This window comes from Anolis carolinensis, chromosome 1 (assembly GCF_035594765.1).
Source record: "Anolis carolinensis isolate JA03-04 chromosome 1, rAnoCar3.1.pri, whole genome shotgun sequence".
NCBI lineage: Eukaryota > Metazoa > Chordata > Lepidosauria > Squamata > Dactyloidae > Anolis > Anolis carolinensis.
The window spans coordinates 182,177,935-182,205,054 of record NC_085841.1 but is presented as its reverse complement, the minus strand read 5'-3'; the positions used below and the strand labels follow the sequence as shown (position 1 = coordinate 182,205,054).

The 27,120-nt window shown below is 40.4% G+C and overlaps 1 protein-coding gene across 4 annotated transcripts in view; it reads left to right on the top strand.

The window, feature by feature from the left end:
• The first annotated feature begins 6,973 nt into the window (after nucleotides 1-6,973).
• Nucleotides 6,974-27,120, top strand: part of LOC100558787 (uncharacterized) — a 178,642-nt gene continuing 158,495 nt past the window's right edge. The window contains exons 1-2 of one of the 4 annotated variants that reach the window (XM_062961117.1): nucleotides 6,974-7,123; nucleotides 14,389-14,489. In XM_062961117.1, the coding sequence (XP_062817187.1) occupies nucleotides 7,043-7,123; nucleotides 14,389-14,489 (182 nt within the window). In that variant the 5' untranslated portion in view covers nucleotides 6,974-7,042. The remainder of the gene's footprint in view (nucleotides 7,124-14,388; nucleotides 14,490-27,120) is intronic. The other 3 variants (XM_062961110.1, XM_062961106.1, XM_062961101.1) reach the window with 3 other exon arrangements.

Below are 27,120 nucleotides of genomic sequence, written 5' to 3'. Positions count from 1 at the left end.
ACCCCCATCAATGTCTCATCAAGACCAAACGTCAAACAGAGAACACCCATGACTCATTCTACACCCAGGTGCAGTTTGGAGGATGATGGACCATGCACGATGGGACTTCCAATACGTTCACTCACTTCCTGAGAGCACCGCGACCCACACAAATGACTGATCAAGACCAAACATGGTACATGGAGCCCTCATGACCTATTCTACATACTGGCTCTGTTTGGAGGGGGATGGACACTGGACGATGGGACTTGCATATGGGAGTTGGAGCTCACCCGCACCCACTGAACCCAGCTGACAATGGATATAGGATACACTTGGAACACAGGCAAACAATGCCTTTCTCAAATGACCCGGGCATCGCCGGGTCTCCAAGCTAGTATATAATAAAAGTGAAATCGGAGTATGTATCAGCGTTTTGATTGGCCTGGCGGAATATGTGCTCGCGTTTTGATTGGCCTGGCGGAATATGGATCAGCTTTCTGATTGGCCGGCCGGAATATGGGCCAGCTCTGATTAGCCACCACTTTCACAGGCCACTGGGATTGCTGAGGGAAAAGCTACTACCAACTGGCTTCGTTCGGCCTACTTATCTCCTCAGAACTATGCTAGCTTTGGGACAGTTAACAGCTTTCGGCCTACACTTTGGTAATAAAAAACACCACTGCCACCACCAGGAAGGCCGGACCTGGACCAAACTTGACACACATCACCCCTACGATCCATGAACCCACTGACAACAGATGGCCCCCTTTGGCCCCTCTGCTGACATGTTTAAGGCCTTCCAGGCTGGCCCCACGCCGCTAGGCCCAAAAGGGGACGCCATCTTGCATCAGCTTTCAACTTCTTTGTAAGGCCCTACTTTCCTCAAAAGACAGCAGAGAACATTGTTATTATCGTTTTAATGATATGCTTATGAACACTTCTAGCCCCCAAAGCCCCAATCCAAGCCGCCTTTGATCATTTTGCTAACACGTTTCAGGCCTTGCAGCCTGGCTCCATTGTGCTAGGCCGCAAAAGAGGCGGCCATCTTCCCTGTTCCAAACAGAGCAGCTTTTGCCTGTGTCTCTTCTGCAGGCCAAAGAGGCTGGCCCCGCCCTCCCAAGCCTCAAAACAGGACGCCATTTTACCTCTTCAGCTTTTCCCTGCCTCATTGGGAAACAGCAGTCCCCTTCTACAAGGTAAGACAGCACTGTTTATAACAGACTGAAGAGAACCTCATTCTTATCTTTTAAAGGATGCCTTTTCATGCTTAGGAACATTTCTAACCCACGAACCCCCAATCCAACCCCCCCTTGATCCTTCTGCCACATATTTGCAGGCCAAGGAGGCTGGCCCCGCCCTCCCAAGCCTCAAAACAGGACGCCATTTAACCTAATTTGATGTTTAATAGGCTTTTCCTTCATCCCTCCTTATTATCCAACATATTCGCTTATATAACATTCTGCCGGCCTGTTTATGTTGGATAAGTGAGACTCTACTGTAGCACCACATCAAGTAGGAAATAAGCTACCACTTATAAAGTGGGGAGGCAAATTTAACTAATTTACGACGTTGGAATGAGGAAGTGCTGTCACAGTGGATGATGAAGCAGCTCTTCCTCCCTGTGGCCAGAATCGAACATCCCCTCAGACATTATTTATTTATTTATTTACGGTATTTATATTCCGCCCTTCTCACCCTGAAGGGGACTCAGGGCGGATCACATTATATACATATATGGCTAACATTCAATGCCCATATACACACAGAACCGAGACATCATCCACTGTGACGGCACTTCCTCATTCCAATGTCATAAATTAGTTAAATTTGCCTCCCCACTTTATAAGTGCTACCTTATTTCCTACTTGATAGATGCAATTATCTTTCGGGTTGGTAGGTCAGCAACGAGTAGGGGCTATTTTTTTTAATTGACAGGTGCTCACCCCGCCACGGGATGGCCTCGAACTCATGACCTCATGGTCAGAATGATTTACTGCAGCAAGCTGCTCACGAGCCTGCGCCACAGGATGTTGTCCATCTACAACCTTATGCATTTTATTAATGGGATAATTCATTAAAAAAAATTAAAATCCCTTTTCAAATAACCCGGGCATCGCCAGGTACCCAACCAGGTATATAGTAATAAAAGTCAGTGTTTGTGGGTATGTATGTTTGTATGTATGTATGTATGTATGTATGTATGTATGTATGCGGCGGTGTATACTTCCGCCCTGGGATCTGACTCCCACAAACCACTGCAACCCCCCATAAAAGATGCATCTGGAGCAGTTTGGACAAGGATGGACCGCGTATGAAGGAATTTGCAGTACCATCACCTGCTTTACAGACCACACAACCCCCACCAATGACAGACTAGGACCAAGCCTGGAACACAAACTCCTTATGACTTTCAACCCTGGAGAATTTGGTGAACAATGGAACATGGATGATAGGATCTGAAGTACCTTCACCCACATCCAGAGACTATTCCTAACCCCCTCAGTCATGTATCTGTACCAAAGATGGCACACACCCCCATGACTCTTCTTATATACTGCTGAGGTTTTTTGGAGGATTGACCACAAACGATGGGATTTCCAGTACCTTCACCCCATCCAGAAACTACTGCAAACCCCATCGGCCACAGATCTGCATCAATGGGCCCATTCATAATATCCAAAACAACTCAATGCCCACTACTAATAACCCGGGCACCGCCGGGACCCCAAGCTAGTATGATTATAAATATGAATAACAAGGTTATGAATCTTGCCTTCCTTCTAAAATCTCACCTTCTCTTCAAGTGGAAAGACAAAGAACATTATAGCATTTCTTAATTTACAACGCTGAGTGATAAGTAAGAAAATGGATTATTAGGATGCAGGGCAAATGATAAAAGTAACTCATCTAGGATGCAACTTCACAATTGCATAGAATAATGCAATACTAAGGGCAGAGAGGAGAAGAGGAGGCAGAATGTTACCTTTCCCTGACTTAGGCAAAAGCAAACCTCCTCAGCCTTTCTCAGTTTTGTTATCCTCCTCTTTAATAACCTTTGACATCTCGACCACAATGTGATGCTTCTTGGCCACACTTGTGCTTTTCATGTGTGAAATGTGGGTCAAGAGGAAGTGCTGTGTTGTGGTTTCAGCACTGGATTGAGACTCTGGAAATGAAGATTCAAACTTCTGCTCAGCATGGAAACCCACTGGATGGCCTTGGCCAAATCACACGATGTCAGCCTTAGAGGGAGGCAAAGGCAAATCCCTGAGAACAAATCTCGCCAAGAAATCCAAGTGACAGGATTGTTTTAGCATTGTCATAAGACAGAAACAACTTGATGGTTCAAATCAACAGTGAGACAGAGGTCTGTGTGCAAACAAGCCTATCCTATCTAATGCCCCTGAACTAGTTTGCTTTTTAGCAAAAAGACACTGCAGTCATCAGTTCTTTCTGCAGATGAAAAGGAAGGACCATTGGGTCCTTTGCCTCAGGCAGCAAAACATTTTGAGCAGGTCCTGTCCAAACCACTGTGAATTTTTATATGTATTTTGAAACTGCTGTTTTGACTTTGTCATCAGGCAAAAATAGAAAATGAAGATAGCATCTGGCTAAACTGCTATTTTTCACATTGTTCTCATATCCCTGGGTTAACATAATGCAAGAACAAAAGAAATTCCATCTGGAAATGGTAGCATCAGGGAAATCATATTCATGCATTAATGGACTCCCCCTTTAAGTAGCTTTATTAAGCACTGCGTATTCCTGGGTGACATAGACACACATTTTAATGGTTGCAGAATCTCTGACAAAATGCCCATGATCAATTAACTGTCCTGTTCAATTAAAAAAGAAAGATATCACCCCCTGCCTTCTGTTGAAGGTGTCCTTGGTTACAATGGACTGTCTGCCACTTTTCTTTGATGGCTACTAATTATGGCCTGCAGTTTGGCCAGTAGAACCATCATGCTGACATGTAGCACGCTGGTTAGAGAAAGGTAGTGATCTTGTGTGCTTTTTGTCTGGATAGTTTTGTTTCCTCCATTTGCCCCATGTCTTTGGATTCATCTGGACCAGGCAGTTTAATCAGGTCTAAACCTGCCACACCTTAGTCAGGTCTAAACGTTGCGCCACCTTGGAGCCCCGGGCAAACCGCTAAGCTGCTGAACTTGCTCACTGAAAGGTTGACAGTTTGAATCTGGGGAGCAGAGTGAACTCCTGCTATTAGCCCCAGATTCTGCCAACCTAGCAGTTTGAAAACATGTAAATGTGAGTAGAACAATAGATACCTCTTCTGCAGGAAGATAACAAAACTCCATGCAGTCATGCTGGCCACATGATCTTGGAAGTGTCTATGGACAACGTCGGCTCTTTGGCTTAGAAATGAAGATGAGCACCAACCCCCAGAATCAGACATGACTGGATTACACTATGTAACAAAATTTGAAAAAAAAATCTGTGCCTGGTTTGAAAGTATTAATTTCTGTTTAATTGTGTGATACTTACTTTGTCAATAGTTGTTCTACTCCAGAAACTTCGTTTATGTGGCTGCCACAAACTATGTTGAATTGGTTGAGACTCTATGAGGTATTCATTGAGAAACTATAGCAAATTGTTTTGTCCTGCACAAACAAAGATTTTGTCATTTTATAAACTTTATTCATGTTTGAATAATAGAAACAATTCTATTCAGAAATAACATTTATAACCCAGGAACAAATGTTATGTTGCATAGTGTTATTCTCACCTAAACATCCAGGCTAGGTATCTTTCAGGCTAATGAAGTACATTTATTTCCAAACATTTGTGGCTTTTTATCATTGGTTGCATTGACAAGGAAAGGCGGTTTCCTGGAGAGAATCCTGGAGAGAAGGCAAAAGCTTGGATGTAGCTAGTCAGCAATTGATCAGTTTATCAAATGTTTGGATTACTCTCAGAGATTTTTTTTAAAAACCCAAACCATTTTTCCCGTTTTACAAAATAAAAGCATTTAGTTGACTCATCCAAGCTTATTTTCAGGTACAGTAATACTAAAAGGCACCCATGTCCCATTAATTTACAATTTAGAGACGTTAAAGAAATTAAAAGCATAAATCATATTAAATGGGGCTATATGAAAGTTCGGCTCCAGCAATTCTGCCTACATCAGTCATATAAACTAAGAATCCAGCCCTTCTTTCACTTGTTCTGTACTATTACAGAAAGCTTCAGCTTTCACCATGCTTCAAAAATCATAGAATCATAGACCTGGAAGAGGCCACCCTAACCAGTCCAAAAAAAGCACAATCAAAGGACTCCTGAAAAATGGCCATCCAACCTCTTCTTAAAGGCCTCCAAAGAAGGAGCCTGTATGCAGAAAATGATACTTCTGTCTCTTTGCTTTGTGCTTCCTTGCCACAACTTGTGTTTCTACCATTTTAAAGTTGATATTTCCTTTTTTATTATTCCATGTGAAAGTGCATTTATACGTTATTTGTTATTTATAAAGTACATTTTCTTAATTAAAAACATGTAACAAAAATGGGAAGGTGGGGCATTGCGGGGCCGGAACAAATCAATGGCATTTCAATGGGAAAATTCACTTTGAGATAAGAGTGTTTTGAGTTATGATTTCAATCACAGAACGAATTAAACTCTTAAGACAAGGTATCACTGTAGTTTCATTTTAAAAAACATGGCTATGCTAGCTGAGAAGTTCTGGGAATTGTAGTCAAATATATTTTTAATAACTACAAAACTGGAATCTTGGGTATTAATTAAACTGTTGCATTTTGTCATTAAGTGAATGTACTGATTGTATTCACTCAGGAAGACACTTTGTTTTTATATTTTATTTCTATATATGTCAGTAATATATTTTAAACTGTTTTAGTGTAAGTGTTGTTATCCTGTGTTGCTTAGAATGCATTATGCTTATATAAACTGTGATGGCTATTGGCTTGTTGCAAATAAAATTTAATTTGAATTAATTTGAATGCTCTGCCGGCAGGTAAAAGCATTTTAATATAGATGAGCTTTTGAATTCTGAGTATTTAATAGGCATGTGTGGTCCACTGCCTGAAATCTTGGAAGGAACTGGGTTATTTTGTCCCCATTCCAACCCAAACCCTGGGATTTCCCTTGTGGGGTGGTTAGATGCCCTCTAGGGGCGCTTGCATTTCATTTCTAAAATGTTTCTAAAGTTTGGGTGGTGAAAAATTTGGATCTCTAATGAGACTAATGAAATTTTGTTATTATTTCGTTACAATAATTGTACATGCGCATTAATGCAATAATTACTTCTATTGGGGAAAATTCAGGAACTCCTATCTCCCTCATTTTTTAAAGCTATTGGAGTGAAACTTGCTACAATGGTAGAACACATTTACTACTCTTTGTCTATCAAGTTTCATAACATTGTGCTTATTCGTGGATTTTTTTGGGAATTTTCAAATTTTTTATGAACAACACTTTTTTAGAAAAATGACAAGAGCAATCTATTTGAATTTTATATACAATGCACAATATAACAAGGGCATCAATTCCCAAAAGTTTCAGAAATCTACAGATTTTTGGGAATTTTTAATAGTTTAGACCAAAACCATTTATCTTCCCAAAAAAATGACAACAGCAATCCTCTTGAATGTCTGTCTGACTTTATGACACACAATAACGTCAACTTAGCACAGATTTATACTATTACTTGCTTACTTTAGTCCTCTTTGCAGATTCAATTATTTCATTTATTATTAGTGTCTCTAAACAGCTGGCTGGGTGCCCCCACCCACAGTGCCTTCCTTATGGCAATGGTCCAAAGTAAAAGGAATGATTTTGAAAGCACTTTATGTTCTCTTGGCTTTGCCAAACTTCCTTAATGCTTGCTTAGTACTGTTTGCAGATTCAATAATTTTATGTATTATTTTTATTAGACCGATTCTAAATACTGCAAACAGCTATCATTTGGGTCCTTCAGCCCTTATTTGGGTCCTGAGTAGCATTGTATTCTGGGAAATGTAGTTTATGGCAGAGCCTTTTTCATTACCTGCCATTGGGGGCCTCGCTTTCCAAAACTATATTTAAAATGGCTGTGTTCTCAATCTCCATTAAGTTTAATCACACTCACAGTATTGTCCTTATGGCGATAATGGGGCAAAATCCGAAGGTAAAAGAATTGGTTTTTCAGTACTTTATGTTCTCTTGGGTTTGTCAAAGTTATGTGAATTTTAACTGCATCACAGCAATTTATGAAGGAATCGAAACTTAAGAATCAAATCAATGAAAGGATTCAATTTCTTAATGTTTGGCATGCACTGCGTCTGCACACCAGAATACATATCGTAAGTATAAAACATATGATTTAAATCTGAGTAACAAACACTTTCAATTCATTTGCACACCTATAATATTTAGCTATGGTCTTTTAGTTGGTGCATGTAAAAGTGGTATGCTGTTATTTTTAATATTTTAATCTTGTTATCCCTTACTGAAAATGTTTTAAATATTTGTAACATATTTCTAATGCCAGAATTCTCTAATTCCTTCTTAACTTTTATACAATTATTGCATTAAATGCATCTTTTAAAATGTAGTGTAAGCTGCCTTGAATCCTAGACTGGGAAAAAGGCATAATACTAACCCAATGAATAAATGCATAACTTTAAAAATGATCCTTCTATAAGCAACCAGAATGTGACATAAAATCCACTGTCTATCTTTATGATGCCCCAGTACCCACATTAAGCAGAAGCCACTTCTCTGAGATTTAGAAACTCCACACACCTTTAATTACAAAAAGAACTTTCAAAGTTACCGTAAAACCACAAAAAGTGGCATTACTCCTCACTGTTGCAGTCATATTGCGATACATGCACAGTTTTGGAAAAAGAGATTTCCTGCAGGTAACTTGTTAATACAAGCTCTAAACAGAATTTAATAGATTTTACACGTTCTTCCTATATTTAGTCAATAAATACAAGCACATTTCTAATTCAGTAAAGTATGAGGAAGGTGTTAATTGTGAGATCAGTGCCTTGTCATTGTTAATTTTTTTAATCCAACATAATTTTCACTGAAAGAATTGACACACTCACACACAGCATCCCAGGTAGGTCATGATGCTATTATTTATGGCAGTGAATGAGCTAAATCAAGCATTCTTCAGCTCAGAAAGCTCGACAGTCTAGTTCTGCCATCTCTGAAAGCAGACATACGTAAAACTTTGTCAATTATGGATATAAATGCAGCGAACTGGAAGAGAGGAAAATATGCAATCAGCAGTAGCTCTGATTAAGATAATTTTGAAGGCATAGTGTTATTTAATTTAGGGAGGATGAGCAAGGGCTTATCTAAACAGCTATAGCAAAAGGTTCTCAAGCTTGTTTTTTGTCTGTAGAGCTGTCTGTGCATGATTCGTAAAGAGAAGCTTTCCAATATGTGACGGCATAACTAGAGTTCTTTTAAATCCCAGCATTCTAGTACTACGATTCCACTTTAATTGCCATGACAACAACATCATGTGGGGTCCTAGAGTTGGTCACCGGAGAATTTTCAGATGGAGAATGCCAAAACCCCCTCCACAACTTCCTATTTATTTATTTATCATGTCAGAAGCGAACTGAGGTACAAGTTGTAATGTATTTGAAAACACTAATTTTTTTTTTTAAAAAAACCAACAACTTGCCATTATACTAAATGTCCTTTGACCAGTAGTTGGCCACTTGGAGTGCCTCTGGTGTTACCACTGATTGAGTGCCTCCAGCATCAGCCACTGATTTTGGCTCCGGGTTTTAGCCTGCCACTTTTGGACTCTCGCTTGCTGAGGTGTTCCTGTGAGTATCTCCATAGATCTTCCAATGATAGGGTTCTTTAAGATGTTGCCATGGCAGCTAAAGTGGAACCACGGCACTATAATTGTATAGTGTGATCTGACCCTAGTGATGGGTTTACTATTTTATTGAGATATGACTCATTGACTCTCGATGGAAACATGAAAAGGAGATGTCCTTCCCCCTACTAATTCACTTTAGTGCTTAGACCATGGGGTGCCCCAGTCTATGATGCTATGAAAATATTAGCAGAGCTGGAAACAGACATGGCAGTATTGATATCTATTACATTTTAATAATTAAAAAAGAAATTTGAATAGGTCATCAGTTCAACTATCAACCCCTCAAATTGCCTTCTCACCATTTAAAACTGTTAAATCTGACAATGAGAGGCACAAATGAGGTTTTATTTGCGACCAACCTCTCCCTCCATTTTTTAAAAACTTCTAAGCAAATTGATTTTGCAAATGTTCCATGTGTGTTTGCCGCCCAGTATAGAAATAAATTAAAGCCTAAATGTAGGGATGTAACATCTGTCATTATATGTGAGAAAGCTTTGAAGACTTTTCTTGGCAAGTCATAATTGCTGAAACTGCTCATTTATGCAAAGCTTGGCACATGTGGATTGTCAATGTGACAGTGGATTGAGTCAACTTGTGCAGCTGTTACTTGCATGTCTCAGCGGGATAAATCAAGATGTGTAGATTTTTTTTTAGTAACGGTATTAATGGTCGGTGTTCTATTGAAATCATTTAGGATGGATTTGCACTTTCCACAGGAGTTTCACTGGACTTTCAGGTCTGATACTATCTTTGTGTGTAGCTGAGTGGTTTAATTTTTCCTGTTTAGTTCTCATTTTCACACTGAGGTCTGTGCTGTACTACTTCAGAAATGAAACAGAGTGCCCTTCACATAAAACAACAACAGTTAGGACCAACAATGACATTTTGTTGCTTGAAGCAGAAAGTGGGGTAGAAAAGTTTTCAAACATTTCTGCTAAGTTCTTGGAAACAGAAATGCAATAATGGCATATTAAATAAAAACTACTGTATATACTCGAGTATACGCCTAGTTTTTCAGCCCTTTTTGGGGAGCTGGAAAAGCTCCCCTCGGCTTATACTCGAATGAAGGTCCTGGCCGGCTTCTATTCAGGTCGGCTTATACTTCAGTATATAGGTATTCAGAGTGGGACAGTCTTACCTTATTAAAGTCTTATTATTATCTTAAATTACAGTTTTATATAAATATTCAAAAACATTTAACCTACTGATGCCTCAAATAATGGAATTTTATTAATATCTATTTTTATTTTTGAATTTGACCCGTAGCTACTGCATTTCCCACCTTCGTCTTATACTCAAGTCAATAGGTTTTCCCAGTTTTTGTGGTAAAATTAGGTGCCTCGGCTTATATTCGGGTTGGCTTATACTCGAGTATATATGGTAATTCGTTGGTTTTTCACATCTAAAACAGCTGCTTGAGATCCCTAATTTTGCCTAAGACCAGGACCATTCATCTCCTTCTCTAAACATCCTTCTCTAAACACCTGCTAGGGATGTTTCCGCTAGACAGTCTGCATTGAGCAGGGTGTTGGACTAGATGGCCAAAGACCTTCCTTCCAATTCTTTGATTATATTGTTTTGTGACTCTATGGGCCTCTTTACATTGGGGTTTTAATGGTCCCTTTTCTCTCTTCAGAACAGGTCCTACTGAATGCCATCAAACAGTGCTAGCTTGGCCCTGCTCCCATTCCTCTTGAAGTGGAGGGGAAGCGTCACAACATGTTTCGTCTGCCATGATGGAGAGGAAAGAGGTAGCTCCAATTGAGCTACCTGAATTTTCTTCTCTTCCCCCCATATGTTGGGGGAAAGGGAAAGGAGACAATGCACGTTGCTGCCCTTTCGCTCACCATGAGGACAGGGTGCCAACGCAGCTTGTCCCATCCCCACCATATGATGGGTGAAGGAGAGAGGGTGCACAGGTCAACTCCTAGAGAAACACCATGGTGTGTGAAGCAGCCCTATGACTCCTACTTTAAAGACACTAGTTTTCTTTGTGTGGGGAATATGAGTGTGAGAGTATGTGTGAGAAAGACAAAGAGCATTTGCAAAATTCAGTGAGCTGCTGAACGTTAGTTTTCTTTGTCAAAAGGAAAGTAAAGGAAGGGGGACAATTTTTTTTTGAATTTTTCCATAAATATAAAAGATCATCAATGGATGCTGCATGATTCTGTGGGACGCATGTGTGTATATATGTTTGAAGCAGGCATGGTGGAATGTATGTGCAGCTAAAAATGGAGGATATTGCTTCCAACTCTTTCTCAGTCTGAGTCAGACAAGACCTTAAGCACCTCCTTTCTCCCTGCTCCTTTCCCAGTGCTCCCTGTTGCTCCAGTAGTGCTATGGTATGCAATGAAGAACATGTTGCATCCGGAGTTTACCATCATGTGGAGGGGAAGGAGAAAGGGGACTGCCATCATATGACCCTGGGCATCCCAAGTCCTGGAAATATAAGATGACAATTGGAACAGATGTGGACGGTATCATTTGGGAACTGTCCCAACTTTCTCATCAGGCCAAAAGTCTCAGTTCTGAATTCAAATGTGGGGCAAGACTATGTAAAGTGGTCTTGCCCTGCATTACGCTGAATCAGTCCTATGTCATTCAGATCCACTTCTACACCAACCTAAGTGGTCACCATAGATGTAGCCCCTTTCTCTGTCACTAATATGAGTAAATGGGTACCTTTTCTGATTGGCTGCCCTGTTTGCCCCAGCATGGAAGGAAAGGAAGCAACTGTTTTCTGGAATGTGTCCAGAGGAGGGCGACTAAAATGATCAAGGGCCTGGAGAACAAGCTCTATGAAGAGCGGTTTAAGGAGCTGGGCATGTTTAGCTTGTAGAAGAGAAGGCTGAGAGGAGACATGATGAGGGCCATGTATAAATATGTGAGGGGGAGTCATAGGGAGGAGGGAGCAAGCTTGTTTCTGCTGCCCTGGAGACTAGGACACGAAACAATAGCTTCAAACTATAGTACAGGAAAGGAGATTCCACCTGAACATTAGGAAGAATTTCCTAACTGTGAGAGCTGTTCAGCAGTGGAACTCTCTCCGCTGGACTGTGGTGGAGGCTCCTTCTTTGGAGGCTTTTAAGCAGAGGCTGGATGGCCATCTGTCGGGGGTGCTTTGAATGCGATTTTCCTGCTTCTTGTCAGGGAGTTGGACTGGATGGCCCATGAGGTCTCTTCCAACTCTATGATTCTATGATTCTATATTCTCTCCTTGCTTGGTCAATTTATTCTAATCTCTTCCAGAGTTATCTTGTGAGAATATGAGGGACAGAGAGGAAAAGAAGCCTATTCTTGTTCACCAACCTCATTGTTCTGTGCTTTCTAATCAACCCTTTATTTGCTGTTTCTCTCATTACCATTGTTAGGACTCTTCAAGTCAACTCTAACATACATATGGTGATCCTATTACTATCTGAGGGCTTGTTTACAGAGATGAAAAGAATGTACATACCTTGTAGCTGCCTTGATCCTGACACAGAAAGCACAACCCTTTTAGTAATAAAAATAGTACTTTTAGGCTTTGATTTGATATCCCTGAATTCCTTTGCTATATTTTGGAGCCCCTGGTGGCACAGTGAGTGAAACTGCTAAGCTGCTCAACTTGCTGAGCAAAAGGTCAGCTGTTTGAATCTGGGGAGCGGGGTGAGCGTCAGCTGTTAGGCCCAGCTTCTGCCAACCTAGCAGTTTGAAAACATGCACATGTGAGTAGATCAATAGGTACCACTATGACGGGAAGGTAATGGCGTTCCATGCAGTCATGGATCTTGGAGGCGTCTGCAGACAATGCTGGCACTTTGGCTTAGAAATGGAGATAAGCACCACACCTTAGAGTCGGACACAACTAGACTTAATGCCAAGGGGAAACATTTACCGTTACCTTGCTGTATTTTGCTACAGCTATAATGAAGTGGCTTTGGAGGAGGATGGCATGACAAGTTGTTGGATGGCAAACATCACAATTTTCTTTTAAAATTTGCAGTGTTATTTGCTGGGGGATATGCTTTGTGACATTAAAGATGAATTTATTTTTGTACTGAGATGTGGGGAGAGGGAGTCTTCTCAGCCAAAGTCTCGCTCTAAAGCAGTGGTTCCCAACACAGGGTCCCCAGAAATCCCAGCCAGTTCACTAGCTGTTAGGATTTATGGGAGTTGAAGGCCAAAAACATCTGGGGACCCCAGGTTGAGAACCACTGCTCTAAAATGATCAACCGTTGCCTTCCTTTCTGCTCAGGGCTGCCACCACTTCGGCCTTCCTGTCTAAAGAGTTTCCTGGCAGAGCCAACTGGGGAAGTTGTTTCCTAAAAATGTGGTGCTGGCTATAAAATCAATGATGAGAGGTTTCATTGGGATACGTCCTCACCATCGATCACCAGTCTAGGTGTCTCATCCTGATGTTAAAGCAAGCAACCAGTGTTATTGCCAGGAATTATTTATATGACAACTTTTCCCAGGTACATTGAAATTCCTTCTCCTACCCAGCAAGACCACTTAAAACGAGAGAAAAAAACTTTCTCTCCCCTTTCACCTCTCTGCATATGTTCTTCAGCAGTTCGGTATATGAGATAAGAAACTTGGCAAAACTTATTATGATAGAAGTGTCCATATTTCTATTGGTGCTGAGATGATGAAAGGTGTTTTAGCAATTATTGCTCATCTACACAATTGCAAGACAGACTGTGCTGCATTAATCTAAGATGACTGCTTCTTATATACATGGTTTTAATTAGGAATAATGGTCCATGTATATTTTGCATCTGTACTGTATTTGATGTTTCATTGTCTTACATAGTTATACATATTTTATGAATGAAACTGTCTATGCACTAGGTACCTAAATTATAATGTAATGTGCAATGAAGTGTTGAGATCACATTATTTTTTCAAAATTTAAATCTAGGTTTTCCGTTCCTGATTTTTTAACCATATATATATATATGTGTGCATGTGTGTATGTATGTGTGTATGTATGTATATATATATGTATGTATATATGTGTGTGTGTGTGTATATATATATATACACACACACACACACACATATATACATACATATATACATACATACATACACACATACATACATACACACATGCACACACACACACACACACACACACACACACACACACACACAGAGTAGAGTCTCACTTATCCAACACTCGCTTATCCAATGTTCTGGATTAATTGTTTAATTACATTTAGTTTTTGGGAGGATCTTTGGTGATCCATATGCAAAGTGGGCCAAAGGGGGCAATGATGTGTGTACTGAGACTAAAGTTGCTTGCTTTGTGAGAGCCCATTGCCTCAGCCTTCTGTCTTTATTCCCTGGGCAACCCTGCTTGGTCCTATATAAGCTTATAGGTTTTTTTTTTAATCTTTGGTGAAAATAACAATTGATGCTGATACAGGGCTGACATATTTCCCTATGTTTTATTACAGATGTGTCGCAAGTCTATGGCTGACATATTTCCCTATGTTTTATTACAGATGTGTCGCAAGTCTATGGCTGACATATTTCCCTATGTTTTATTACAGATGTGTCGCAAGTCTAGGAAGCTAGCATGGGGCACAGAACCAAGCACCATAGATCAATTGAAAGAGACATTTGATTATAAGTTCCTAGAACTACTGGTTCTGTAAGTTTATACACTTTTCTTAATCCTTCTACCGGTATGTATATGTGCTGTTGCAGTTATAGAGGATGTATTCCCTTATATGACTTCCCCTTTCTTTTCTATATGAGCCAGAAATCATGCATAATTTGAACTGCATTCAAAAACTGCATTTCTTCCATAAGTACAAGCAGTTTTCTGCACACCCAATATTTTAAAATAGCTTGAACAGTACCATAGTTTTGATTATGTTTATTTTATTTCTTAAGATGTGTCCCAGTGTGGTGTAGTGGTTTGATTACTTGACAGGGACTTGGGAGTTCTAATTCCTGCTGGCCCGTGAAACACACTAGGTCAGTGGTTTTCAACCTATGGGTCCCCAGGTGTTTTGTCCTACAACTCTCAGAAATCCCAGGTAGTTTGTCAGCTATGAGGATTTCTGGGAGTTGAAGGCCAAAACATCTGGGGACTCACAGGTTGAAAACCATTGCACTAGGTGAACCTTGCATAATTACTGTGTTTCAGACTGACCCACCTCATTGTTTTTCAAGGATAACATCAAGAGGAAAACACAAAACATAATGAGCATGTGGTTGCTCCATTTTGCAGCAGATTTTGCAGCCTTCTTAATTTTGCTACACATTTCTTGGAGTCATGCTGGCCACATGACCTTGGAGGCGTCTATGGACAATGACGGTTCTTCAACTTAGAAATGGAGATGAGCACCAACCCTCAGAGTCGGACACAACTAGATGTAATATCAGGGGAAAACCTTTGCCTTATTTATCTTGGAAAGCAAGAACATTCATCGTATGTCATCAGTGCAGTAGAGCTGAGTTTCTCAAACTGTGCTTCTCTCGATGTTTTGGACTTCAGCTCCCCCAATTCCTAACTGGGATTTCTGGGAGCTGAATTCCAAAACAGCTGGAGGAGTACAGTTTGAGAAACACTGCAGTAGAGGTTAAAATCAGAAACATTTTAGTAACAAGTACTTAAAACACACACACACACACATGTTCTCCCCTCCAGCGGGGATCATGCTTCCTTCCATTGGCAGCTATTGGCATCTGTGTCGTATCTACACTGCCAAATAATGCCCTTTGAATTCCATTACATGGTCAGTGTAGACCAGTGGTTCTCAACCTGTCCCCAGGTTTTTTGGCCTTCAATTCCCAGAAATTCCAGTCAGTTTACTACTGTTAGGATTTCTGGGACTTGAAGGTCAAAACATCTGGGAATCCTAAGGTTGAGAACCATTGCTGTAATATAGTTTGAACTGCATTTAATTACATATATGGGTCTACACTGCCTATATAATGCAGTTCAAACTGCATTATTTGATAGTATAGAGCCAACTTTAGTCAGTGGATGTACTAGTGGTTTTGATCGGAAATGTTTTTAAAGCAGCTATCCAAGGTGCTTAAACTTATTTGCAGGAATGAAGTACAGTACCTTGAACTATAACCCAGAATATATTATTTCACCCCGCTGGTATGGAAAGTGGCCATCTGCTTCCTTTACTTTAAAATTTAAATTGAGGGAAAGTAGAAGAATATAATCCTTGTTAAATTAAGTGGAGAGGAGTGAAGCAGATAACATGGTACTGGAATAAAAAGTATGATGCATATTCCCTTAATGAACAGGAAATGGCATAATACAGCAAAAGCTTCAAGCTGCTGTCTTCAGGAAGGCATCCATGTCCCTCACCCGTGATCCTTAATCTCTTTGAGCTGCCTTATTTGGAGAACTCTGTCCTTGTCCAGGTCATTTAGCTCTTACCTTTGTGAACCTGAAGGAAGATTCAGGTCTTACCACAATGGTTTAACTCCATCAGATTTCTAGCACGTCATGTTCTCTGGGTTTCTTCTGAAGCATAAATATGTTCAGTGTGAACATCCAGCTTGCAAGAGAAAACTGAGAGGGGACACAAGGGTCATCCTGGTAAGCTTAGCTAATGAACTGATTATCACCAGAAGTCTAGGAGTTTGAATAACAATGAAGGAGAGAAATTTCTCTTGAAATATGGGGACAGGGGTATGGAGTAGGAGGTAGGACTTAGATTTCAAATGAGATTGCTGATGACCTGGTGTAGTGGTCCTCAAACTGCTCAGACAATCCAGTTATTACAAGATTAGGACACATTTTCCTATAGATGGTTTTGTGGCTGTCTTTTGAGATGGTTCTGCAGTCTTTCAGATGCACAGTAGAATTATCTGTGTATGCCGCCTTTAGAACTACTTAATTAATACAAAAGGCAATGTTCCACTTCAAAGGAATTGTTCCTCCCATGCAAATCTGCTTCTCTTGGAGTCTCCGTTTTTTTTGTCTCTGCCATTCATCCGTGGAGTAGCTCATAGATCTAGTTCTGAAGACAGCAGTAATGTACTTCATCAACAGATGCCACACCAAAGCAGCCTAAGAAAGTATCTGTATTAAAAATAAAGCCTCGCTGATGAAGGAAGCTCTTACAATTGTTGCTTTTGGACTTCCCACTTGCTCCATGAGTAAACTGGCCTATTCTATTCTAATCATTGCACAAATGAATGTAGTTACTGAATACTGATGCAAAGAACCTGAAATAAAAGCCATAACACTATTTTACATGGCATGTGGCTTAAACAAAACTTGAAGCATAAAAACAGATACTTCCATATAATTTAATATTCTTGTCTTTACACTATTATTAAAACCTCCTTTTTCAGATGCTATTAAAAGTTTATTACAGTTACAAAGCAACATGCAAACAAACTGTATAACGTATGAAAAATGGTACTTAAAATAAATAATATGCTGCCTATTCCCATCAACTCCAATTCTTTGTTATAGTTCTCTATTAATCATTTCGATAATTCTTCTTTAATCCTTTAATCATAATTATCCTTTAATAAGCCTCCTCTAATCTTTAAAGGAAAACTCTACGTTTAGCTCCAGAAATAGTTTTTACATCAGATTAAAATTCTCAGAAGAATATCTTTTCTGGTGTTCTCTTGTTGCTGGCCAGATTTCACAAAGGTCCAACCTACTGTTTCCCAAAAGGCAAGAACACAGATTTACCATGTATAATCACATTGAGGCACTCGTCATGCTATAGTTAATTAGAATGACTGAATTGGAGGAAATAGAGGAATGCAACCCAGGATGAGCTTATAGTATGACTCCCATATCCCCAAGGGATACATTCCAAGACCTACCTTTAGATGTCTGAAGACATAATAATAGCAAACCCTATATTTAGAAAATACGTAGGTCATAAACACACAATGGAATCACACTGAAGAACCTAGGGATGCCCACAAACACTAGGATGCCCACAAAAACTTCCAGTGGGGTGATCATTTTTGGAGCATGAATAGGTGAAAATGTGGTATCAAATCAGTGGATGAGGGGGTTGTACTGTATAAAATTACATAAAGATAGTAAAATTAAAGGTGGAATTTAAATGTAATTAACTTAAGATTACTTTGCATAGTATCTTTTCCCCAGAAGGGAATATGAAAGGTGCAGCTCTACAAATGGGTTTACCTGTGCTGCTTTTCATCTCTTATATCTCTGACACTGATAATTTCTATTCAATATCAACCTCATAATAAAACTGATGCTTTTGGGAAAAGTTTGAATTAGTAGTAATATTTGTGCCTAACATTAACCTCATTGGCCATGATACTGCCACTGTCACTGCCCATTTTATATGGAGGAAGCTAGGGAGTTCCAGAAAACCATCTATTTCTGCTTTATTGACTATTCTAAAGCCTTCAATTGTGTGGACCATAATAAATTGTGGCATGTTCTTGGTGGCATGGGGATACCAAGTCATCTTGTCTGTCTCCTGAGAAATTTGTATAAAGACCAAGTAGCCACAGTAAGAACAGACTACGGAACAACAGACTGGTTCAAGATTGGGAAAGGAGTACAGCAATGTGCGGGGCTTGACAAATCCAAGGCTGGAGTTGAAATTGCTGGAAGAAACATTAACAACCAGTTATGCAGATAATACCACTCTGATGGCTGAAAGTGAGGAGGAGCTGAGGAGCCTTATCACTGTTGTCGACCGCATTTTAGGGGATCGGGCCCTTAAGGAGAGACCCGATCCGGTCCTGAGAGAACGGACCTTGGCGGAGCCAAAAGGAGAATTACGAGCCGCAATACAACCTGAAGCTGAAATGAAGAAGGTCCGCCAAAGTTGAAGGAAAATCCGCCAAGGAGTCTTTATTGAGCAATTCAGCTGAAGAGGACTCTAGTAGCGATCATTCGGTCTACTAGGGTACCATACAATCAAAATAAAGCCATATTTATACAAAATTTCAGTCTGACAGCCCTTTGAATTTCCCGCCCTGCTCCCCCGCCCATCTGATCGTTGATAGGCTAGAAGGTTGAACGAGGCGGGCTTTCGTTTCCCGCCTTGCTCCGTTGGCCCAATAGGAAGCTGCCTTTTGTCTCTACTCGGGCCAATCAGGAAAGAGAAGGCGGGAGTTGTTGAAACAATGAGGTGACAGGGCAGGAACTATCGGATTAGGTCCTGCTAGACCGATTTCTAAAAGGTGATTAATTTATCAATGGCAGCAATCAAGGGTGTCCGGGTTTCTGTCACGTATACAGATTTTATATATGCCTTGGGGTGTCAGAGGTGGAAGCAAAGATGGGTGGTGATGAGCCATATTGACAGGCTCTGCAGGGCGCCTTCCTGAGGTGTCCTGGATTTTCCTTTGGGTGAGATATGACAATGTTTGCCTTGGGGCGAATCACCTTTAGGTCAGCAAACTCCGAATTCGGCGACTCAAGCCCTATATTGTCCATGCAATTTGAATTTGATTGGGTTTAGCGGTGGCAGATTATCCTTTTGTTTTTGGGAAGGGAAGCCTGGGTCATAGGAAATGGGATAAGTTCTGGGGTTCAGGTTGAGTTCAAAATATTTCCTATTTGATTTCATGACTTGACAATTATATGAAATAAAATGAAAAATAAAATAAAGTTGGAATATAAACCATGCTGGGAAAAATACATATTTTCCGGGGATCCCAAAGAGTACAAATACATATAGGCAGATAGATAGATTTCATGGAAATAAGGGAGAATCCATAAAAGTGAGTTACATTGCATAAAGGGGAATCATGAATGATATAAACAATCGGAAATATTTGATAAGAACGAAGTTCATAACATCTGGAGAACCCAGCATGGAAATTCATAAAAGTGGAGTTTTAGCAGCATGATTTTACAATTCATGAGGTTAGCCCAACGATTAGAAATTCATATAACAGTGATTCATGAGGGTGTCCAGGTTCATAGAATATGAAAATTCACGGATACATTGGGAAAAGAGTTCATCTGTGGTGGAAGGAATTCATAGAAATAGCATGGGGAAGAGGTACATGTGAGTTGCAGTCTTTGGAAGTATAGGATTTCATAAGTTCAGGGGTAGGTTTGGGGAAGAGTGTTCTTCTCATTCATAAAGTTATGAAGGTGTGAATGAAACGTGGAGGGCGCCCGTCCCGGCACCCTCCTGGCAGCTGCAGAGAGGGTGAAGGTCCTTGGAGAACTATGTCTCCCCAGCGGGAGAGCGATCCCCCATCCACAGTTCACAGAGAAGGACCAGTGATCTCTTAAAACCATCCCGCGGGTCGCGGGGAGAGGAAAGTCCGGGATAAGGCTGGAAAAGAGCAGTCTGGCTTGGAAGGAGCAGTCGGTTCCGTTTGACAGTCAGCTGATGAGGTGCCGAGAACTGGACCGATTTTGGTTCCGCTGGTGGTCTTTGGGTCAGGAGCCTTAGGAAGGGTTAGAACTAAAAGAAGAGCGTGCTAGGGGTAATTTTGATAAAGATATGAGCCAATTTGTATCGTCCGCCGTATTAACCTATGGCAGAGGAGCCTCAGCCAGAGTTTAAAGGACGGACGGGTTAGTGAGAGGGAGGGGGAGGATTGCATGTTAAGAAAAAGGAGTCAAGGAAAGACACAAAATAACCAGATAGAGAGTGTTACTGTTAAAAATGTATGCTACTTTTATTGGGGGGATTTGTTACATAGTTCAGGGAAGGGGAAAGTGAAGAAAAAAAGATCTTTTAATAATAGTCTGCTGCGGTCCCGCTCTGTTCCTTTTACGATGGATCTGCGGAACTCTCTGCTGCGGGTTCAAATCAATTTGAATGTCGGTGCTTCGGACATCATCACCAAGGTGAAAGAAGAAAGTGCAAAAGCTGGGCTGCAGTTAAACATAAAGAAAACCAAGATTATGGCAGCCAGACTGATTGATGACTGGCAAATAAGAGAGAGAAAATGTGGAGGCAGTGACAGATTTCATATTTCTAGGCACGAAGATCACTGCAGATGCAGACTACTGCCAGGAAATCAGAAGACGTTTACTTCTTAGGAGGAGAGAAATGGCCAACCTTGATAAAATAGTGAAGAGCAGAGACATCACACTGGCAACGAAGGTCCACATAGTCAAAGCAATGGTATTCCCCATAGTAACTTATGGTTGCGAGAGCTGGACCATAAGGAAGGCTGAGTGAAGGAAGATAGATGCTTTTGAACTTTAGTGCTGGAGGAAAATCCTGAGAGTGCCTTGGACCGCAAGAAGATCCAACCAGTCCATATTCTAGGAAATAATGCCCGGCTGCTCACTGGAGGGTAGGATATTAAAGGCAAAGATGAAGTACTTTGGCCACGTCATGAAGGCTCTGTCTCTCATCCCCGCCAATCGCATCTGCGAAGAGGGCGGGACTGAGAGCAGGGCCTCCCCAGATGATCTTAGACTCTGAGATGGTTTATAGGAGGAGATATGTTTTTTTTTTTTAATAGTTTTTATTTATTTTCCAGAAATTTAGAGAATTACATTACAAAAATTGTGAGGAGGGGAAAGGAGAAAGAAGGGAAAAATAATAAAAAATAAAAAATAAAAATAAAAATAATTATTACACACAGCCAGCAGACAGCAAAAAAAAAAAAGGAAAAAAAAGGGGGGGGGGAACAAAACAAAACAAAAAAACACACCAATAACTTCCAGTCGATTCCACAGGGGCAGTAATTCATTTACATTATGCTATAAATTTTCCTTGCCCATATCCCCGCACATTCTCAGTCTGACGCATGTCTATCTTTGCTCTGAACAACTATTCAAAATTAATCTGATGTTTACCTTGTAAAATTTTTTTTACTGGTGACCAGTCCGTCCTTTGTTTTTTGGTATAATCTTGCAGTAAAAAGGTCATAGTATCCATGTCCGTGTATTCCCTTAATTTGGTGATCCATGCGTCTTCCGATGGGATATCTTTCGAATGCCATCTTTGAGCTATTAAAGCTCGGGCAGCTGCTGTTATGTGAAAGAATATCTTCATTTCTTTCTAAGTGAAAGTTGGTAATATTTAACAAATAATATTCAGGTTTAAAATCAAAATTCTTATCTAAGATTCCTTTTGCATAATTATGTATCATTTTCCAGAAACCTTTGACCTCTTTACATTCCCACCATACATGTTAAAAAGTCCCTGTTTTATTATTGCATTTCCAACATTCTTTTTTTCTGTTTTTTGTAAAATTTAGATAATTTCTGGGGGGTTAGGTACCATCGGAAAAACATTTTACACCAATTCTCCCTTAATTTGAGTGAACTAGAATATTTCATTTTAGTTTTCCACAATTCCTCCCAGTCTTCAAATTGAATTGGGTGTCCCATATCCTGTGCCCATCTAGTCATAGTGTCTTTTACCCCTTCAGATTCTGAATTCCACTCGAGTAGTTTTTCATATAAAATCTTGATGGTTTTGTTTTCTCTAGACATTATTATGTCCCACACTGTTTCCCAACCCATAAAGTCGAATTTTTTATCTTTTACGTAACTCTCCGCTATCTGTCTGTGTTGGTACGTTTGGACAGGTAAACTGGGTCAGAACCATTTAGGTCTTTATAGGCTAAAGCCAGCACTTTGAATTGTGCTTGGTAGCAAACTGGCAGCCAGTGGAGCTGGCGCAACAGGGGGATTGTGTGCTCCCTGTACACAGCTCCAGTGAACAATCTGGCTGCAGCCCGATGGACCAGTGCAACTTCCCAACAGTCTTCAAAGCCAACCCCACGTAGAGTGCATTGCAGTAATCTATTCGGGATGTAACCAGAGAGTGGACTACCATGGCCAAGTCAGACTTCCCAAGGTACGGGAGCAACTGGCGCACAAGTTTTAATTGTGTAAAAGCTCCCCTGGCCACTGCCAAGACCTGGTTGCAGGTTCAATGATGAATCCAGGAGAAAGCTAAAAATCCTAGCAGTTCCTAATAAGTTCCTAATAAGTGGAATAGGACAAACAGAAACAATATTATGAGTTAAAGAAGGAGTCTTGTCCCAGAGTAGTAGTGAACTAGAAGTCAGTCCCATTGTGTTTAATAGTTCAAAGCAGGTGTACACAAAAGCATTTGTATTGATTATGTCTTTTGGGATTCTTAATGTGCTGATGTATATATGTACAGATTTCTTGTTCTTTTGCATCTGGCCTCTTATGGCATTGCTACTTTTGCTCCTCAGCAAAATAGGGAAACAAGTTGTCCAGGAACACCTGGCCACTCTAAACGAATTCAAGTCGCCAGGGCCAGATCAACTACATCCAAGAGTACTGAAGGAACTAGCTGAAGTAATTTCAGAACCACTGGCAATCATATTTGAGAGTTCTTGGAGAACGGGAGAAGTCCCAGAAGATTGGAGGCAGGCAAATGTGGTCCCTGTCTTCAAGAAGGGAAAAAGGAACGACCCAAACAATTACCATCCAGTCAGCCTCACGTCGATACCAGGCAAGATTCTGGAAAAGATAATTAAGGAAGTGGTCTGCAAACACTTAGAAACAAATGCAATCATCGCTAAAAGTCAACACGGATTTACCAAAAACAAGTCATGCCAGACTAATCTGATCTCTTTTTTCGATAGAGTTACGGGTTGGGTCGATACAGGGAATGCTGTGGATGTAGCGTACCTGGATTTCAGTAAGGCCTTCGACAAAGTCCCCCACGAACTTCTGGCAAACAAACTAGTAAAATGTGGGCTAGACAAAACTACAGTTAGGTGGATCTGTAATTGGCTAAGCGAACGAACCCAAAGGGTGCTCACCAATGCGTCGTCTTCATCTTGGAAAGAAGTCACGAGTGGAGTGCCGCAGGGTTCCGTCCTGGGCCCGGTTCTGTTTAACATCTTTATTAATGACTTAGACGAAGGGTTAGAAGGCATGATCATCAAGTTTGCAGATGACACAAAACTGGGAGGGATAGCCAACACTCCAGAAGATAGGAGCAGAATTCAAAACGATCTTGACAGACTAGAGAGATGGGCCGAAACTAACAAAATGAAGTTCAACAGGGACAAATGCAAGATACTTCACTTTGGCAGAAAAAATGGAATGCAAAGATACAGAATGGGGGACGCCTGGCTTGACAGCAGTACATGTGAAAAAGATCTTGGAGTCCTTGTGGACAACAAGTTAAACATGAGTCAGCAATGTGATGCAGCTGCTAAGAAAGCCAACGGGATTTTGGCCTGCATCAATAGGGGTATAGCATCTAGATCCAGGGAAGTCATGCTCCCCCTCTATTCTGCTTTGGTCAGACCACACCTGGAATACTGTGTTCAATTCTGGGCACCGCAGTTGAAGGGAGATGTTGACAAGCTGGAAAGCGTCCAGAGGAGGGCAACTAAAAGGTCTGGAGAACAAGCCCTATGAGGAGCGGTTTAAAGAACTGGGCATTTTTAGCCTGCAAAAGAGAAGACTAAGAGGAGACATGATAGCCATGTACAAATATGTGAGGGGAAGTCATAGGGAGGAGGGAGCAAGCTTGTTTGCTGCTTCCCTGCAGACTAAGACGTGGAACAATGGCTTCAAACTACAGGAAAGGAGATTCCACCTGAACATCAGGAAGAACTTCCTCACAGTGAGGGCTGTTCGGCAGTGGAACTCTCTCCCCCGGACTGTGGTGGAGGCTCCTTCTTTGGAGGCTTTTAAACAGAGGCTGGATTGCCATCTGTCGGGGGTGCTTTAAATGCGATTTCCTGCTTCTTGGCAGGGGGTTGGACTGGATGGCCCATGAGGTCTCTTCCAACTCTACTATTCTATGATTCTATGATTCACAAGTAGAGCTGAAACTAGCAGTCAAGAGTTTTTGATCATCCACCCTGACCATATAGGATTAGCTGCTTTGTAGAAAGAAATCCAAAACTGTGTGAGAGGGTGAATGCAAAATTGGTATTGGATAATGTATCTTGTTTTTCCTGGATTAGAATTTTCTTTTGTTAAAAGTATAAGCATTATTAATGGGTCTGTTGACACTGAATTACAGATATTAGCACTTCTACAGATTATAATAGAAAAAATGGATATAATGTATACAAAAATAATACTGTCTCCAAATTTTTACATGACACTTTTTGACTGTAAAACTGGTTAGGATGAAATGCCAAAATCAAAGCTAATTTCCTTCAAAGTGTTGTAATAAATTAATCTGAATTTAATTAAGTGTTGTAATTAATTGATCTGAATTAAGAAGGTAAAATATAAACATGTTTTGCCACTTGAAAGCCAAGTGGCTGCTGTTGTGTTGCTCCTACATTGTGAAAAATGTGCTTCAGATTCAGATGGGGATAGTTTGTACAGTTTTCATGTCCTTCAGTATAATCCAAGACAGCACCCTCTAATACGAAGTGAAAGGAAGGAGAATTAGTCTACATTACAAAGCTTTTCAAAACATTCAGTTCAAGTATGTTGTGTTGAAGCAATTGCAACTTCCCTCTTGAGATGAATTGTTAACAAATATGATGGGTTAGGTAGAACATCTTCCAATCTAAATAGAAGAATGAAATTCTATTCTAGCCAGAGCTAATTAAATCCTTCATTGCTGTATTTAAATAGTTCAGTGACAATGTACTCATAAAAATGCTTTATGTTTGCTCGAAGTCTTCCATTATTCATAGAATTACACAAATTGCTAGCAAGAGCCATATAGACTGAATTTCTTTACCAGTTACAGAATATGATAATTTTGTTGTGGCTTTCATTGAGAATGATCTTTGCTGTTGTGCCCTTGACTTTATCTAGCTCAACAGATTCAAATCACTCTCATAGAGCCTCCATCTTTGAGGTAGACAAAGTGCAGCAGTCTAGATGTTGCTGAGTTGCAATTCCCAAGAGCTGTAGCTAGTAGAAGTGCACTTTTTTTTTGTTAGACCTCGTAAGTCATATCAAATTTGTTAAATTTGTACTTGCAAGGTAATATCTGATATGTAGGTGTGGCCTATACCAAAAATTTAAGTTTTTCTTATAGTTTTGTAAGCCTCAGAAGACCCCCAAAGTCAGTTTCATATTCCATGCAAGGAAGTAAAGCTGAAAGCAAGGCCAAAAAGGCTGCCTTAGTGCCTTGCTTTTCCTCTGTAAATTAATGGAGTCTTACCATTAGGAGCAAGGAAAAGAAGGAGCAGTGTTTACTGGAAACACTACAGAACTCTGGAAAATGTAGTTTGGGAAGGGAGGAGTCCTATGCCAAAGAATTCAAAAGATCCTGGCCTAAACTTCATTTCTCAGAATGCAATGCACTGCTCAGCATCAGAAAGATTTGCCCCTCCGCAGCCAGCCAGAGTTTCAATAAATGTAATATTCTACACTATGATTTTTGTTGCTGGGTTACAAACCTCATTTCCTAATCAATATATATATATATATATATATATATATATATATATATATAAATGTAATGTGCATTTTATTATGGAGTAAACAACAAAACCACTGAACCAAATCACACCAAATTTGGCCACAAAAGACATAGTCATCCAAAATATGTCTTTCAAACAAAAAAACCTAGAAAAATAAAGTCGAAAAGCCGTTTCCCCCCGCCCCCAAATGCCAGTTAGAAGGGTATGCCCCACCCACTTTGTCTCCTAGCAACCCACTCAGCAACAATGGAGCTCAGGACTTCTTGACTCAGGCCTCTTACCCACTGCCTATAAAATACAGATTATCTGATTTGTACTGGATTATATGGCAGTGTAGACTCAAGGTCCTTCCACATACCTATATAACCCAGAATGCCAAGGCAGATAATCCACAGTATCTGCTTTGAACTGGATTATCTTGAGTCCACACTGCCATATAATCCAGTTCAGTGTGGATTTTATACAGTTGTGTAGAAGGGACCTCATATAATCCAGTTCTACGCAGATAATATAAGATTATAAATATAATATATAATAATTACTATGGTATAATAATACAGAACAATATAATCTCTAAAATCAGGATAGTAAATAAAGAGCAACACTCTGAAAACAGGGAAATTCCAGAAATGAAACAACCTGGGCTAGCTAACACCTCCCAACAAAGAATTCCCCCAGGCAGGAAGCAGGCAGGCTTTGAAGCTGCAAGGCCATTAAATGTTAATCAAGGTGGCTAATTGCAGCATTCATACTTGCCGCACCAAAACTATTAATTGCTATTCAACTTGGCCAACCAAGAATTCCACAACGTAGAAAGCGGCCAGGCTTGCAAACAGCAAGGTTGTTCAGTGCTTTTCAACCTGACCAACCAAGATTTCCCCTAGATAGAAAACCTTCAGGTTTTGAAGCCATGAGGCTACTCCGTTCCATTCAACCTGCCCAAGGAAGGATTTCCCTATATAGAAAGCAGCCAGGGTTTGAAG